Here is a 13,676-nt window from a genome sequence, read left to right as displayed (position 1 = left end):
TGCTGGCCAGGAGACTTATTCTACTTCAACGGAAGGATACCCGGCCTCCAGCATACGGCCAATGGATTAGAGAAGTCATGCGTCAATTCATTTAGAAAAAAAATAGATATACCATTCGGGGGTCCACCAGAAAATTCTATATTACCTGGCAGCCATTTATCTCCTTTGTAGAAAACATGGCAGCTGCCAACATTGATATGTAACCCTGGTGACCATGTACCCGTTATTTTTAATATTTCTATTTTCCCTTTTGTCGTCAATGTGTTTTAAAATGTGGCTTGTAAGCTTACAGATGGTCCAGTAACCGTATGGGGGCGGGGGCTGGTCGTTATTAAGAAGTTGATGTAAAGGTTCTGCTTTTATATTGTTTTGTTAGAATTTGAAAATAAACAGACATTGTTCAAAAACTAAATTGGATAAAACACTCAAGAAGTGTTTTTATTTTAAGTAGTGGTCTCACTATAGCGTGTTTAGAAGAGTTGGCGGGTATTGGGATTTAGCCTCTGGTATTGAGCCAGACTGTCTCTTAGTATTTCCAGTGATACGTGTCGTCTGTCCTTCCAATGACGCTCTGCCTGTCTGCAGCTGTCTGAGGACCCAGGAAGACTCTTCTGGACTTGTTGGACCTACAAGAAGCAATAGTGTCCAGGATCCCAGAGCAAGTGGAATAAAAAGATGACAGAAAGCTGTTCAGACATCCTGTAGGAACAGGAGGAGGAGCAAGAACCTCAAGAACATCAGAGGGAAATGATCTGAGATGGGAGTCTGATATTTGACAAAGTGACACAGCAAGACCATGAGACATAATTAGGTCTAGTAGGTATGTGTGTTGGTCCGTCCACAGTCTGGGTTCAGTCAAAAGACGACAGAAGACATTTAAAGTCAGTGACCAGTGGATCAGACGGACAACAAAGGTGGATGTTGAAATCCCCACAGATGAGGACACATGTTGTGCTGATATCATTGCATGTTGTGTTTGTGGTTCTCTGTTCTAGATTAAACCTGACAGGTTTCAGAAAAGCAGTTTTTTTTTTTTTCTTTAACAAACTTTGTACTAATTTGTGTTCTGCAGGAATTTCCAGTGCAGATCAGCTCTTCTGGCCGGATGTTAATGAAGCTCGACTTACAGCCAGACTCGCTCTGATGTGAGCTTCTTTCCTCACTGCTTCACTTGAACCCACCGCTGAGGGCGGAGCTTCTGCTTCCTATTGGAGTCAGTGAGTGTTGGACGGACCTCAGTTAGAAATCCCAGTGTGCCGCTGATGAGTTCATGTCTGGTCTCACTTTCACTGTTGGCATCCAATCACACGGTGGACGGGGTGGACGGGGTGAGCCGCTTCAGCTGAGGCCATCCCCGCTCTGACTGATTTCACAGCTCTGTGTCGCCATGGTAACCTCAACTTGAAACAACAATTAGTGCTCATGATGGGAATAACACCCGGGTGTCCGTCCCTCACTGCAATGACTCAGACGAACCCGAGTAAAGGGAGATCGGTGGTCCAGATGTGCAGGCGTGAGAGGTGAAACAGGCAGAAGCAGGATCTGAGAGAAGAGCCTCACAAAACAAATAGAACTGCTGCGTCCGTTATTTTAAAACCGTCACCAGATCCACAATACATTCACTTAAAATCTGTAAAAGTCAATGCAGAAACAACAAATGAAAGCAGAAGCTATACGGAATACGGGACCTCCGACGTGAAGACAGCAGCGACGTTCATGGATAAAGAAGCATGAAGCTCAGAGGACAAACAGAAACCACAACACAGGAGAAGGGACGACACAATTCAGTCGCATCATAAACACAAACATTTGCAACACAAATACAAAACTCACGACACAAATAAAACGTCCATCCATCTTCTCCCTGCTTATCCGTTTCCGGGTCAGTCTGAGCACCGTCACCCAGATCACATCGCACCGATTAAGAACCTTCCTGCAGGTGGTGAGCCCACCGGGAAGCAAATAAAACAACACAAATATAATAATGTGTCGCAACAATATGAATAAAAAGGTGTAAAAGACAAAGGCAAAAGTCGTTACCAATACAAAAGTCACATCAAATACACAAGTTAAGATAGAAAATACAGAAGTCATGACACAAATACAAAAGCAACAACATGAACATGAAAGTCTGAACAAACAAAAGGTTTTAGCACAAATAGGAAGATCATGACACACTAACTTTAATACACATGGAAAAGTCCCGACGCCAATAAAGAATCACAGCACAAATAATGACATTAAAGGTTTTCCATTGTTCTCGGTGTTTGAAGGCCTTGAATGTTCAGATAAATCTTTATTAGGTACAGACCGAGTATTATTACAATAGTTTAGTGTCACAGTTTCATTGGTTCGTCAGTTCTGTTCCTTTGATTCAGGAGGGTTTGACACTATAGCAGCACGATCACCTGTCGAAGGATTCTGAGACGTGAAACTGAAGTGTTGTTTGAGGAGAAATAAAGACATCACACACACATCCCCCCCCCCCTTGTGAGGTCACCTGGCAGCACAATAATTATATTTTCTGTGGCAGTGTTGTTCTCACTACATGACATCTCTTATTACACTGTTGCTCGGCTTTTTTGGTGTTCGACTCCTCCGCTTCTCTGGCTGTCAGCTTTATTAACAGTGTGTGTGTGTGTGTGTGTGTGTGTGTGTGTGTGTGTGTGTGTGTGTGTGTGTGTGTGTGTGTGTGTGTGTGTGTGTGTGTGCGTGCGTGCGTGTGTGTTAATTAACACGTCAACTCCTCCACTCTGAGGTGACACATTAAAGCATTGTGGATTATTCTGCGCCGCATTTGTTTGCATTCATTTGCATGTTAAGCAGGAGGAGCCGAACGGAGGCTCGCGCCTCCCAGTCCTGAAGCAAAACAAAAGCATCTGACGTTTAGAGTTCCGGTGGGAACATTAACCTAACGTAAACCTCGTGTCCGTGAAATGTTAGTTTACTCAGAAATTGATTAAAGTACAAAAAGTGTCGAAATGTTTAAATCGCAAAAAACTACTAAAAGAAAAAACATAGCAAAACACAATGTTCCTTTTTGTTATAACCGGACTCTGGGTTAACTACGATTATTTATAGATAAATAGAGTGATAGATTTGTTGTTTTTAAATAAACTATTGTAATTGCAGCGTCAGCTGCACCTGAATCTGGTCTTTGGCTCCCCCTGCTGGCTGGTGTTGGGCAGCGGAGGTGCGGTTGGCAGTCCCAACAACAAACAGATGGTAAATTAAAGAGCCTCCTCTCCTCCTGTAGAGTTGCAGGTTCTTCCCGGAACAAACTCCAGTGAAACTGATACAAAATGTGCTTTATTACATCAAATAACAATACAAGTGTAACAGGATCGGTCCAGGCAGTCAGACCTTCCTGGTTCTGGGTTTCGGGGCTGAAATAATAAAAACAAAGAGACTAATGAAGTAAAGAAGGTAAGGAAGTGGGAAGATGCAGAAAATGATTGTTTGTTTGTGATCACCGTTTGGATTTTCCTGTTTGTAGAAAGTCTTCAGCATCTCCACAGCTTCTTCTGCTCGGTGACCCGAAACACACTGAACACACAAAGTAACGCTCATCACGTCTACCCAGGCTACATGCTAATGCTACATTTGGGACTTTTTACGCGACAGTCTGGTCTGGATTAGTGACGCGATCATCTTCCAGTGAACAGCAGCTTTGGTCTACAGTCTCAACATCAAGCCAATTTTAATGACAACTTCTGGTGCAAAATACGGTGAAAAGTCCAGAAAACTTCTGTAGCTGTTGCATTCTGGTTGTTTTTACAAACTCACCCTGACAGCATGGCTGTGAGGCTAATGCTAGTTTGTTATTCGTCATGGCGGCATCACCGATATCTCAGCTCGGGTCTCAGTGTTGTGTTGTCGCTACTATTAAGAAATTTTGTCAATGTTTTCTTTGAATTTCTTTACAATTTTCTTTATGTTTTGGCCGGTTGGACCCGGTTTTGGCCCACAGGCCTTATGTTTAACATCCCCGTATTAGCGATTTACAGGGCTGCGTTATTTATAACACGTTTATTTCTACCACAATGACCAGAAACACCAAGACACTCAGAGCGACAACCCGCACCTTGAAGGCGATCCCAGTTTGAGGCAGATCGGCCGACGAGACGTCCAGAACTGAGCCGCAGCCTCCGAACCGCTCGTTCCCGCAGCCGTACACCACCAGGGGGATCTCTGACAGCCGGTAAAGAACCAACAACACGGAGGAGAGAGGATGGGAGAGAGCGAAGATTTAGGAAATCAAGAGCAAAACCTGGAGGCTTTTGGAAGGAGGAGAGATGTCAAACAAAAGGCCTGTTGGGCCAAAGCCGTGTGGAAGCATCGGAGAGGGGAGATGGAGGATACTGAGGAGGCGCAGAGCTGCGGCGCACATGATGCACGGCTCCACGGTGACGTACAGCGCCGTCTGCTCACACACGCTCCCCACGTCCAAGTCGCCACGACGACACCAGTCCAGGAGCTGGTCCAAGGAGACCATCTCTGCATGTCGAGTCGCCTGGAAATAACCCCACACACGCACAGAAACACGTGTCTTTAAAAAAAACAAGAATATATATGTATATATGTTTATTATTATTTTGTAATTATGTTGGTTTTTTTGGTTTTGTCTTACATTTTTCGTCTCGTTGACTTCATTCCGTCCTCTTCCCACAACTTGGTCCCTGTAGACCATCAGACAGCCGACAGGCACCTCTCCGTTGTCCAGAGCGTCTCTGGCCTGCAGAGACAAATCCACAAGCAGCAAGGTGGAAACATAGAGCAGAGCAGTGAAATCTAATATTAGATTTACATTGACAAATACAGCCCAGGGGGAGGAGATAGATAATGAAGAAGACGGGACTGAGGACAGAGCCCTGGGGGACAACAGAGGAGACTGGAGACAGCTGGGATGTCGCAGATCTTAATTAAATGAAGCACTAGTACAATGAACAGTTTTTAAAATAAACTAATGTTTTCAATTATCAAACATTATTAAAATGTACTCAAAGCACAATATCAATTCCACAAAGGTTTGTCTGCAGATTGGTGCATCATTGCTTATTTTACTGTGGATAGACTGAACCGCTCTGAAATACTTCATTTTATACAGAATCATGTTACTGGTCTTCAGAAATATAACCTAAATGTGGTAGCATTCTTTCAATGCACTTTGAATTGCTGAACTGAACTATACAAATAATATGATTTTCACTTGCCAGAGCAGTTTGGGACTTTTTTTTTGTCGTTCTATTCTTTTATTCTAATATAGAATAACTCATTTAATTAAAGCTGCAAGCAGCGTTGAACGGATCCTCGCACGGCTGAACGTGTCATGAGCCATTTCACAAGTCACGTGTGTAACCCCCCAAAATTATAAATTTTTTCGCGGGACCTGACGACTGTGCAAAGTTTCACAAAACGTTATGTATGCTGAGGCCCTCAAAAGTGCGATTCTTTTAACTATAATGCTCGGACCTTAATTGCGTCTATTGGCTAAAACCTAAGTTATTTAAGAAGCACGGATGATAACCAACATATTTGCACCCGGGTGAAAGATTTTGTCTAAAATGAATTGATTTTTATTAAGATTTAATTTGGCTTCATGTCTCACCATTTGGAAAGCAGAATCCATCCACTTCTCAATGTCCTCATCACTCGGACTCCAACTTCCTCCGGAATCATCCTGTCTTTCTCCTTCTGTCCCCATTTCAACTCAGAGTCTCTCTAGTGTCTGTATTATCTGTGTTTTTGTTGCATATTTGTTTGCTTTATAATAATAAAAAAGTGTCATCGCCGTGTCGCACATGCGTTCTGAGGGGGAAGAAAATATTGGACGGACCAAAGATAGGCACGTTGAAGTTCCGGTGCGTCATCCACCGGAAACAAGACAGGAGATGGATGCCTTCAGATTAAAAGTATTGTTTAGACGCTTCGCTTTTCTGTATTGAGTCAATCGCATTATTGATTCATTAAAACTGGATTTTTTTTCACGATAGGTGGATACTGTGATGTTTCAGCCCCATGATAAGTTTTTTTTCATTCCGAGTTGAACAATTTCATAATTTCTTGTCTAAACGAGTGAAGATGAGATTTCCAAGACAATTGTTGACATTTGCTTTTTGCAGATTTTAAGCTTTTTCAAGCGTAGTTGTGTTAAATCCCATATTATTTTTGTTCTTCGGAAACACTAATAGACGCTTTTATTTAAAAGCGTTTGTCTTCTTGGTTTATTTTGAAAATCCCTTGCGGGAGGTCGCTCTCGTTCGGCAGGCTTCGATTCTTCTCGGCTGTTTCCGTCAGAGGGTCACGCTCGCTCAGGCTTGCTAACTCCGCCAAACTTCTTCACATAAAATGTCTGTAAAATAGTCAGCGCGGCGTGCAAAGTGTTTCCGGGGGTTTGGCTCGACTCTCTGCCCGACTGAGGATGTTTTCGTCTGTGTGGAACTTTGTGAAACGCCATAAAAGGAAGTTTATTGTGACCGGAGCTGTGGTTGGAGGTAAGCTGTTAGCTTTAGCTGCTGTCTCAAACGATTTGTTCATTTTAATCCATTGTTTTTGTTTTTAACCAGATTTAGAGAGTGCACAAGAGCTGTAAACATTGGGGCTTTAATGTCACATGTTCTCATTTCATTACGAAACATTATTTCATTGAAATGCACTGTTTTGATGTAAAATTAGGGATATATGTTGACTTGCATTGATCTTAATGCTGTTTAGTCTTAATAGCAGAACTCAAAGGGAATAATGTCACAGTAATCAAAGTATGTTCAGGATTTAACATATTAAGACTTACTTGATTGAAGCTGAAATGAATGAATACAATTCACGATTTTAGTTAATGTTTTCAAACTATTCCCAAGCATTCATTATGAGTGCTGGTTATTGTTAACCTCCTCAACTGGTTTAATCAGCACGTAGAGGAGACGGTGGAAAGGAAACACTCCCCCTTTACAGGAAGAAACCTTCAGAGAGCAACAAGCAGACAGACACAAATCCACCGCAGCAGACATGTTGAAAGAGAGGGAAAAATGTTGGTGACATGTAATAGTGACACATGGAGAGTGAGAAAAGAAAGCGAAGTGTAGGTCCTCCAGCAGTGTAAACCTACTGCAGCGTCACTAGAAAATGGTCCAGGGTGTCCTGAAGTAGCTCTAACTTTATTAAATAGAAAAGTCTTCTGCCTTACCTTATAATAGTAGAGATTGTGACAGTCTCCTTATCTGATAAAGGGAGCTGGTTCCACATAATAAAACCTAATCAGCGTTGTCAGCGTTACTACAACTTTTCTGAAATGAAAACACAAATGTTTTTTCACTGGAAACATTATCTAAACTGGGCCTAATGTGAGTGTTTGTTTGTATAATTTCAAACAATGTCTTAAGGAGTGACGTCTACAGTAAGTGTTGATTATGAGTGTGTTCATTTGTTAATGTCACAATGAGACCTGGAGACTGTGTGTTTGGCCTCAGTGATGTGGGTCCATCTACTTCAGCTTGAGGTGTCCAGTAACAGCTGTCCGTCTCTCCGTCTCTTCTGTCTCAGGAGTGTATTTCCTGGGTAAATATGCCCAGAAGAAGCTGCGGGAGCTTCAGGAGAGAGAAGCCACGGAGTACATTGCTCAGGCCAGACGGCAGTTCCACTTCGAGAGCAACCAGAGGACCTGCAACATGACCGGTGAGTCTTCCAACCACTGTTCTGTCCCCCCCATAATCAGGTGTAAAGGTGAGATATTCTAAGTGTGTGTGTGTGTGTGTGACACAGTGCTGTCCATGCTGCCTCCTCTGAGAGAAGCCATCGTCACTCAGCTCAACTCTGAAAGTCTCACCGCGCTCCTCAAGACCAAGTGAGATTAAAAATGAAGTTAAAACTTAATGATCACATGTTGTCGTGTCTGTCAGACTTAAACCAGTCCTCTGCTTCTGTTATTATGTTTGTGAAATAAACTTTGTGGGTTTTTTTCCTTCTGTCAGACCGACCAATAAACTGGAGGTATGGGAAGATTTGAAGATAATCAGTGAGTAGTCTTCATTATAACTCTGATTTATTTTAATTTATGACTGTAACATTGTCAAACAACGTGCAATGAGTTGGAGCTTCTGTCCCTTTTGTTCTCCAAGATATGTTAAAATTTTATGATCTCGCACTTTGATTCTACCGAGGCCTCGTTTACACGACGGTGTTTCAAGTGAAGATGCAGTCGTGTTTTGGCTTCAGGCCCTGAAAGTCCATCCAAACCCTGGTTGTTGTTCAGGTTTCACTCGCAGCATTGTGGCGGTCTACAGCACCTGCATGCTGGTGGTGCTGCTGAGAATCCAGCTCAACATCATCGGGGGATACCTGTACCTGGATAACTCTGTGGGGAAGACTGCCACGGTGAGTCGGGCTGGACAGACCTCCAGTGAATCTCCATGGGAAGTTTAGAAATCTTCGTTATACTCGATGATGTTTTGTCGCTGCGTCGACGGAGAAACGATTAAATTCAACATTTATGTGATATTTGTAAGTTGGATATCAATTATACGATTTTATTGTGTGTTCTTATCCTTTTATGTCGGAGACGGATTTTATCTCTCTAAGGTTTTTATTGTTGTTTATTTTGTTAATCTATTTTGATCTTATTTACTTATTGGTGGACTGTGGAACCCTGAGCACTCGTCTTATTTGTCTTTGTCACTCGAACAAGTACCTGCCTGGTTTATAATGTTTATTTTTGTTTATGACGTTCCAAAGGCAATCACAAATGGACCCACGGGTACAAATGAAGCAACCTTGAACCTTAGGCGGTGTGCATGTGATGGAGCAATGGTGCAGCTATTCAACTCCACCTGCATGAAATCTGGTTGCTTCTGTCAAGTTTATGCAAAAATATATCTTATCAGTTTGAAACTTGCTGGAGTTTTGCCCCCCCCCCCCCCCGATGAGGACGACTCCCCTCTGAGATGCAGCCGGTGTCCCTGAAGCTGACTGGTCCTCTGTGTGTCTCTTCTCAGACTCCTCTGGCTCCTCCAGATGTCCAGCAGCAGTACCTGTCCAGTATCCAACATCTCCTGGGAGACGGTAAAGTCACACAATAACACACCGACCAGGATCTCTGATGATACGAGTTCACTCCTGTATGTTTAGTCAATCTTTAGAAGTTCAGCCCACGTCGATCAGTGGCGACTCTATTTCTGGTGTTTGTGCTGCCGTTGCTTTAAGGACTGCGTTCCTTTTTATTGTGACTTTCAGTGGGAACACATTAGAGAGGTTACCTTTTCATTTTTACGCAAAGAAGAAAATCTAATTACGTTCCAGACGACTCGGCTGTCAAAACAAATCAGATTTTTCTAGATTTGCAGTTTTTAATTGGCAGTAACTCCGGTTGAAAATCAGCTCAGTGTCGCGTTGCAGCTTCTATTAGTCAGAAAGTACCTGGAAGAACCACTTAATGTTTCCTTTCGTAAACCCGCCGTTCCCTTATTGGCCGACTGTGGAGGAGGAGTTTAGTGTGAATGAAGGAGTCCAGCTGATCATGAATCCCGGGTCCATGTCTGTTCGCCTCCTCCAGGTCTGACGGAGTTGATGACGGTAGTGAAGAAGGCGGTGCAGAACTCACTGGGAAGGTGAGTCTCCAATTTCATGTGGGAAAATTCTCATTAAAACTAGAACTTGTCCTATTAAGTCTCGTGCGTTCTGCGGACTGGCGTCCCCTCCATGTTGTGTTTTTCACCAAATCTTTCAGGGTTTTTTTTTGCGGAAAACGGTTTGCTGAACTGCCTCTTTCTCTTCAGTTCTCTCTCAACGTGCAGCGATTCAAACGGTGTCTAGAACTTGATTATTAACAGCTTTAGAACATGTTACTGCGCAGACATCTGACACACAGTTCCTCTCCTCCTGAAACGGAGGAGCGTTTTGACGGATTACGTCGGGCAAATCATGGTTCTTTACGTTTTGTCATCCGGTGAAAAGCCAAACTATTTGCACACGATGGACGTGGAGCTTCTCCTTCAGCCACTCCTCCTCGCTGCACAACCAAAACAGACGGGCTCGTATTTCGCTGTGATTGGCTGGTCTGGTGTACGTCAGCATAGAGCTGCAACATGTAGAATGTTTTTGACCGACGATTCTACGATCTCTCCTGCTTTGTCAGATCGTCAACAAGTTCCAATCCTTCACCGTCTCATATGGCACACTTCTACTTTATAGTGATTTTGTTTAGAATTTGCGGTTAATGTTCAGTGGGAAGGATGAACTGAGAGGAAGGGGAGGACAAGTTATTCTTTCTTCCGCTACCTTTCGTCGAAGAAATCGCAAAACTTTTGTTCTGTTATGTATTGAATGGGTTTGTTTGCTTTTTCTTTTTCTTTTCACAGTGAATGATATAAATAAACTAAACTTAATGTGTACGTGCTCCCGACGGTTCAGGACAAGTTACGTGCTGAAGAGAAATAGGTTGTTTTCTGTTTGTTTATTTAATCGGGTGCCTCGGACAGTAATCTCTGCCTCTTAAAGACTGAGACCTACAGATGGACGTTGAGGAGTTAAACTGTGGCTGTTGTTGTGCAGCATGTCTCTGAAGCACAGTCTGTCCCTGCTGGAGCTGGAGCAGCAGCTCAGCTGGATCCGGGCGGAGGTGGAGGCCGGCGCCGAGCGCCCGCTCTGCTGGTACATGCTGGCAGACGACGAGGACGCGCTGGCTGAGCAGGTCGCTGTCCACTCACTCGCACGGTATTCACATCGTGGAGAAACCGTCCAGAGCGATTGACTAACTCTTCTCCGCGCAGGCGTGCGGCTTGACTGAGAACGACATCCTCACCGTGCGGCTGTTAAACGAGACCCGGGACATGTTGGAGAGGTGAGCGCGTCACCGGGGTGCATGGAGGGTGTGGGGGGGGGGAGTTATCCTCTACTTAAGTTTGTTGATGTGTGTCTGTGTCTCCACAACTTCAGTCCGGACTTCTCCACCGTGTTGAACGCCTGCCTGAACCGAGGTTTCTCTCGTCTCCTTGACAACCTGGCCGAGTTCTTTCACCCGCCTCCCGGCGACTCCGCCCCCAGCTCCGCCCCCGACAGGTGAGCTGCAGACGGACGAGCCTTGAGATAAATGAGGCCCCGTTTATTATATTGATAGTGTGTGTGTGTGTGTGTGTGTGTGTGTGTGTGTGTGTGTGTGTGTGTGTGTGTGTGTGTGTGTGTGTGTGTGTGTGTGTGTGTGTGTGTGTGTGTGTGTGTGTGTGTGTGTGTGTGTGTGTGTGTGTGTGTGTGTGTGTGTGTGTGTGTGTGTGTGTGTGTGTGTGTGTGTGTGTGTGTGTGTGTGTTCAGTCTGTCTGTAGTCAGCCTGCCACTGGCGAAGATCATCCCCATCATCAACGGGCAGATCAACACCATCTGCAGTGAGACTCCGAGCCACTTTGTTCAGGTAAACATGAACGTTTGAGTTTCAAAAGATACAAAAACAGTTTGCACCTAAAGGCTGATGTCAATTCGCTGGAGGGAAAAAACAAAACAAAACAAAACTGCTTAAAAATGAGCTGCAATGGTTAAAACTGCTAAAATGTCAAAATCGTCAAAAATAGATTGAAAGCTCTAAAATCCGGTAAAACAGCTGAAAAGTTTAGCATCTCAAATTGTCAATGAAACTTCATAAACACAACAAAAGATCCAGTTTATGTTCATATATCAAAACTATAAAACTTTCTAAGATGTTTTCGCCTCATCTTAAAGATTAAACATGTTTTTTTTGCTTCCAGTTAAATTTGATTTTGGGGGAAAAATCCCCAACGTGTCTGTTCTACCGCTACAGCTCCTCACCCCGTCTCTGCCCATGTTTCTGCCTCCAGGACCTGCTGATGAACGACCAGGTGAAGGAGTTTGCCGCCAACGTGTACGAGTCCTTCAGCATGCCGCAGGAGCTGCAGAAATAATCCCGAGGACGACGCGCGAAAGCGGAAATAATCAAACTCCTGCACCGTGAGTCCCTCACTCACCAAGACACTTTTCTCCTCAGCATCCTCCAGCAGTCGACGGGGACAACGTCCCGGACAGGAAGAGTCCCCGCGTCCCGCTCTGCAGCGATTGTCCAAGTTAACGGAGGAGGGACGAGCCGCGTCGCGTGTCTTTGATCAGCCTGGTGTGTTGAAGTGACGCCACAGTCAAACTAGTTTTACAGACTCTCCCTTTCTTTGCATTTCTTTTCTTTTCTTTTCTTGATTAGTTGTTTTTCCACTTTGACTGTGAATTCTGTTTGTTTCCACGCTGACTGAGGGAAGTGAGGGATTTTTTTTTTTTATTATTTTGTATTCTAACAAAACGGAAGCTATTCTACTAGTAGGTGAAAGGAACTGTTGTCATTATTACTTCTCAAACGGTATAATGAACCTGTAGGAAATCAAATATGTGGTCACTATTATTTACTAAATCAAACGTGCATCATTCAGCCAGGTGGTTCATTTCTTAGTTTTTTTCTCCATGAAAACACAAAAAGGGTCAACAAGTTAGGAAAAAAACACGTCAAAACTCATTTTTAAAGTCCTGCACTTCCTCCAAAGCCCTGAAGGTGTCGCTCTTCCTCAACTGTGGTCAAAGTCCTCCTGCGTTAATGACTTCCTTGCCAAGTTCCATGCTTCTACTTTAGTTGGCACTTCCTGGTCTGCGCAGTGAAACTTGAACTCGGTCCAGTTCAGACGGTTCGACCGCCGCTGAGAGGGGAGGTCGGTCCGGGTCGCGTCTCACTGGACGTCCCCGGCTCTTCGGGAGGAATGTTTCCTCTCTCGTTCTTTTTTTAGTTTCCTTCGCTCGTGCTCAACTTCATCACAGGAGAAGCGTTCGGAGAGTTTGAATCGGCTTGAATCTAGTTTCCAGACTCGTCGTCACAACGCACCTGATCACCGAGGGGCTCCGTATTGAGCTTTTGATGACGCCGTCATTAGATTCAGGTGCGCTGATGCAGGGATTCGTGTAAAACCCGCAGGACGGCGGCTCTGGAGGAACTCGGTTCAGTGAGTCCATCTCTTTGGGTTTTTATTGGCGGAGGCCGTTCACACCAACCCTTCAGATTTCAGCCCGTTTCCTCAGAAGCGTCAGGCGGTGCTGCTCCAGTCCACATCCCCGCGTCCGAATGTAAAAACGGAATGCCGCCGCTAACGGCAGCCGAAGTGTATGTTTGTAGAAATTTATCAACGAAGGAATAAACATGAAATGTGATTTTCACATCCAGTCTTTTCTGTGTTTCTTCTTTTCTTATCTCGCTCTTTTTCTCCAACCGGACGACAGACACTCCGTCTGAATTTAGAGGAAATGAAACTTTCTGTCTGTTAAAAGTGTTTCTGTGTTTTAATTCATACGGAGGAAACTTGACTTTTAATTTGAAAACAGGATAAAAGGCAAATAAATGCCCCTGTTAGAACTCTATTCTATGTTAATTTGAGAACTAAGATGTATTTTCATTGACACAATTGCTCTTAATGCATCTGGATTATACTTCATTTATTACATTTTGAAGGTTATAATACATTTTCTTATGTGAATTCTATAAAAATCATTATTACGTTATTTTTGTTTTTGGCACTCAATGCATATTATTTACTGTATATTTAAAATATAATACTTCTGCAGCGTTTGAAACATTTCAGCATTTATTTTTACACAAATCCCAAATGAATATCATCGATTTAATGCAATAACAGTTCTGATCCATTTAA

At 43.7% G+C, this 13,676-nt stretch overlaps 2 protein-coding genes across 3 annotated transcripts; one reads left to right on the top strand and one right to left on the bottom strand.

The window, feature by feature from the left end:
- Window positions 1–3,291: 3,291 nt before the first annotated feature.
- adat2 (adenosine deaminase tRNA specific 2) lies at window positions 3,292–6,306 on the bottom strand. Of its 2 annotated transcripts, none has more exons than XM_080490098.1 (6): window positions 5,609–6,306; window positions 4,631–4,735; window positions 4,363–4,513; window positions 4,085–4,191; window positions 3,474–3,546; window positions 3,292–3,386 (listed from the first exon to the last, which is right to left on the bottom strand). In XM_080490098.1, the coding sequence occupies exons 1-6, from the start codon at window positions 5,702–5,704 to the stop codon at window positions 3,358–3,360; spliced, it is 561 nt and encodes a 186-aa protein (XP_080346224.1). In that variant the 5' UTR covers window positions 5,705–6,306; the 3' UTR covers window positions 3,292–3,357. The 2 variants fall into 2 exon arrangements, with proteins under 2 accessions (XP_080346224.1, XP_080346223.1); XM_080490097.1 differs by having other exon boundaries at window positions 4,363–4,549; window positions 5,609–5,828.
- On the top strand, window positions 6,276–13,194 carry pex3 (peroxisomal biogenesis factor 3). The gene is made up of 12 exons (XM_080490096.1): window positions 6,276–6,494; window positions 7,540–7,671; window positions 7,759–7,840; window positions 7,968–8,011; window positions 8,249–8,370; window positions 8,988–9,054; window positions 9,545–9,599; window positions 10,543–10,681; window positions 10,761–10,831; window positions 10,927–11,049; window positions 11,299–11,395; window positions 11,817–13,194. Exons 1-12 carry the CDS (start codon window positions 6,422–6,424, stop codon window positions 11,898–11,900), a joined length of 1,089 nt encoding a protein of 362 aa, XP_080346222.1. The 5' UTR covers window positions 6,276–6,421; the 3' UTR covers window positions 11,901–13,194.
- The last annotated feature ends 482 nt before the right edge of the window (window positions 13,195–13,676 follow it).

This window comes from Lipophrys pholis (assembly GCF_963383615.2).
Source record: "Lipophrys pholis genome assembly, chromosome: 21".
In the NCBI taxonomy this organism is placed as follows: Eukaryota; Metazoa; Chordata; class Actinopteri; order Blenniiformes; family Blenniidae; genus Lipophrys; species Lipophrys pholis.
This window is presented reverse-complemented; position numbering and strand designations above follow the sequence as displayed.

What these genes read in the sequence shown, in the direction of transcription:
- adat2 (XM_080490097.1), bottom strand. Translation starts at nt 5,704, where the DNA reads ATGGGGACAGAAGGAGAAAGACAGGATGATTCCGGAGGAAGTTGGAGT. An exon ending in AAGTCAACGAGACGAAAAAT is followed by an intron (nt 4,550 to 4,630) that starts GTAAGACAAAAC and finishes TTTTTTTTAAAG; the next exon opens with ACACGTGTTTCTGTGCGTGT. An exon ending in CGCAGCTCTGCGCCTCCTCA is followed by an intron (nt 4,192 to 4,362) that starts GTATCCTCCATC and finishes ACCGGCTGTCAG; the next exon opens with AGATCCCCCTGGTGGTGTAC.
- pex3 (XM_080490096.1), top strand. Translation starts at nt 6,422, where the DNA reads ATGTTTTCGTCTGTGTGGAACTTTGTGAAACGCCATAAAAGGAAGTTT. An exon ending in GTGCAGAACTCACTGGGAAG is followed by an intron (nt 9,600 to 10,542) that starts GTGAGTCTCCAA and finishes GTTGTTGTGCAG; the next exon opens with CATGTCTCTGAAGCACAGTC. An exon ending in AGGACGCGCTGGCTGAGCAG is followed by an intron (nt 10,682 to 10,760) that starts GTCGCTGTCCAC and finishes TTCTCCGCGCAG; the next exon opens with GCGTGCGGCTTGACTGAGAA.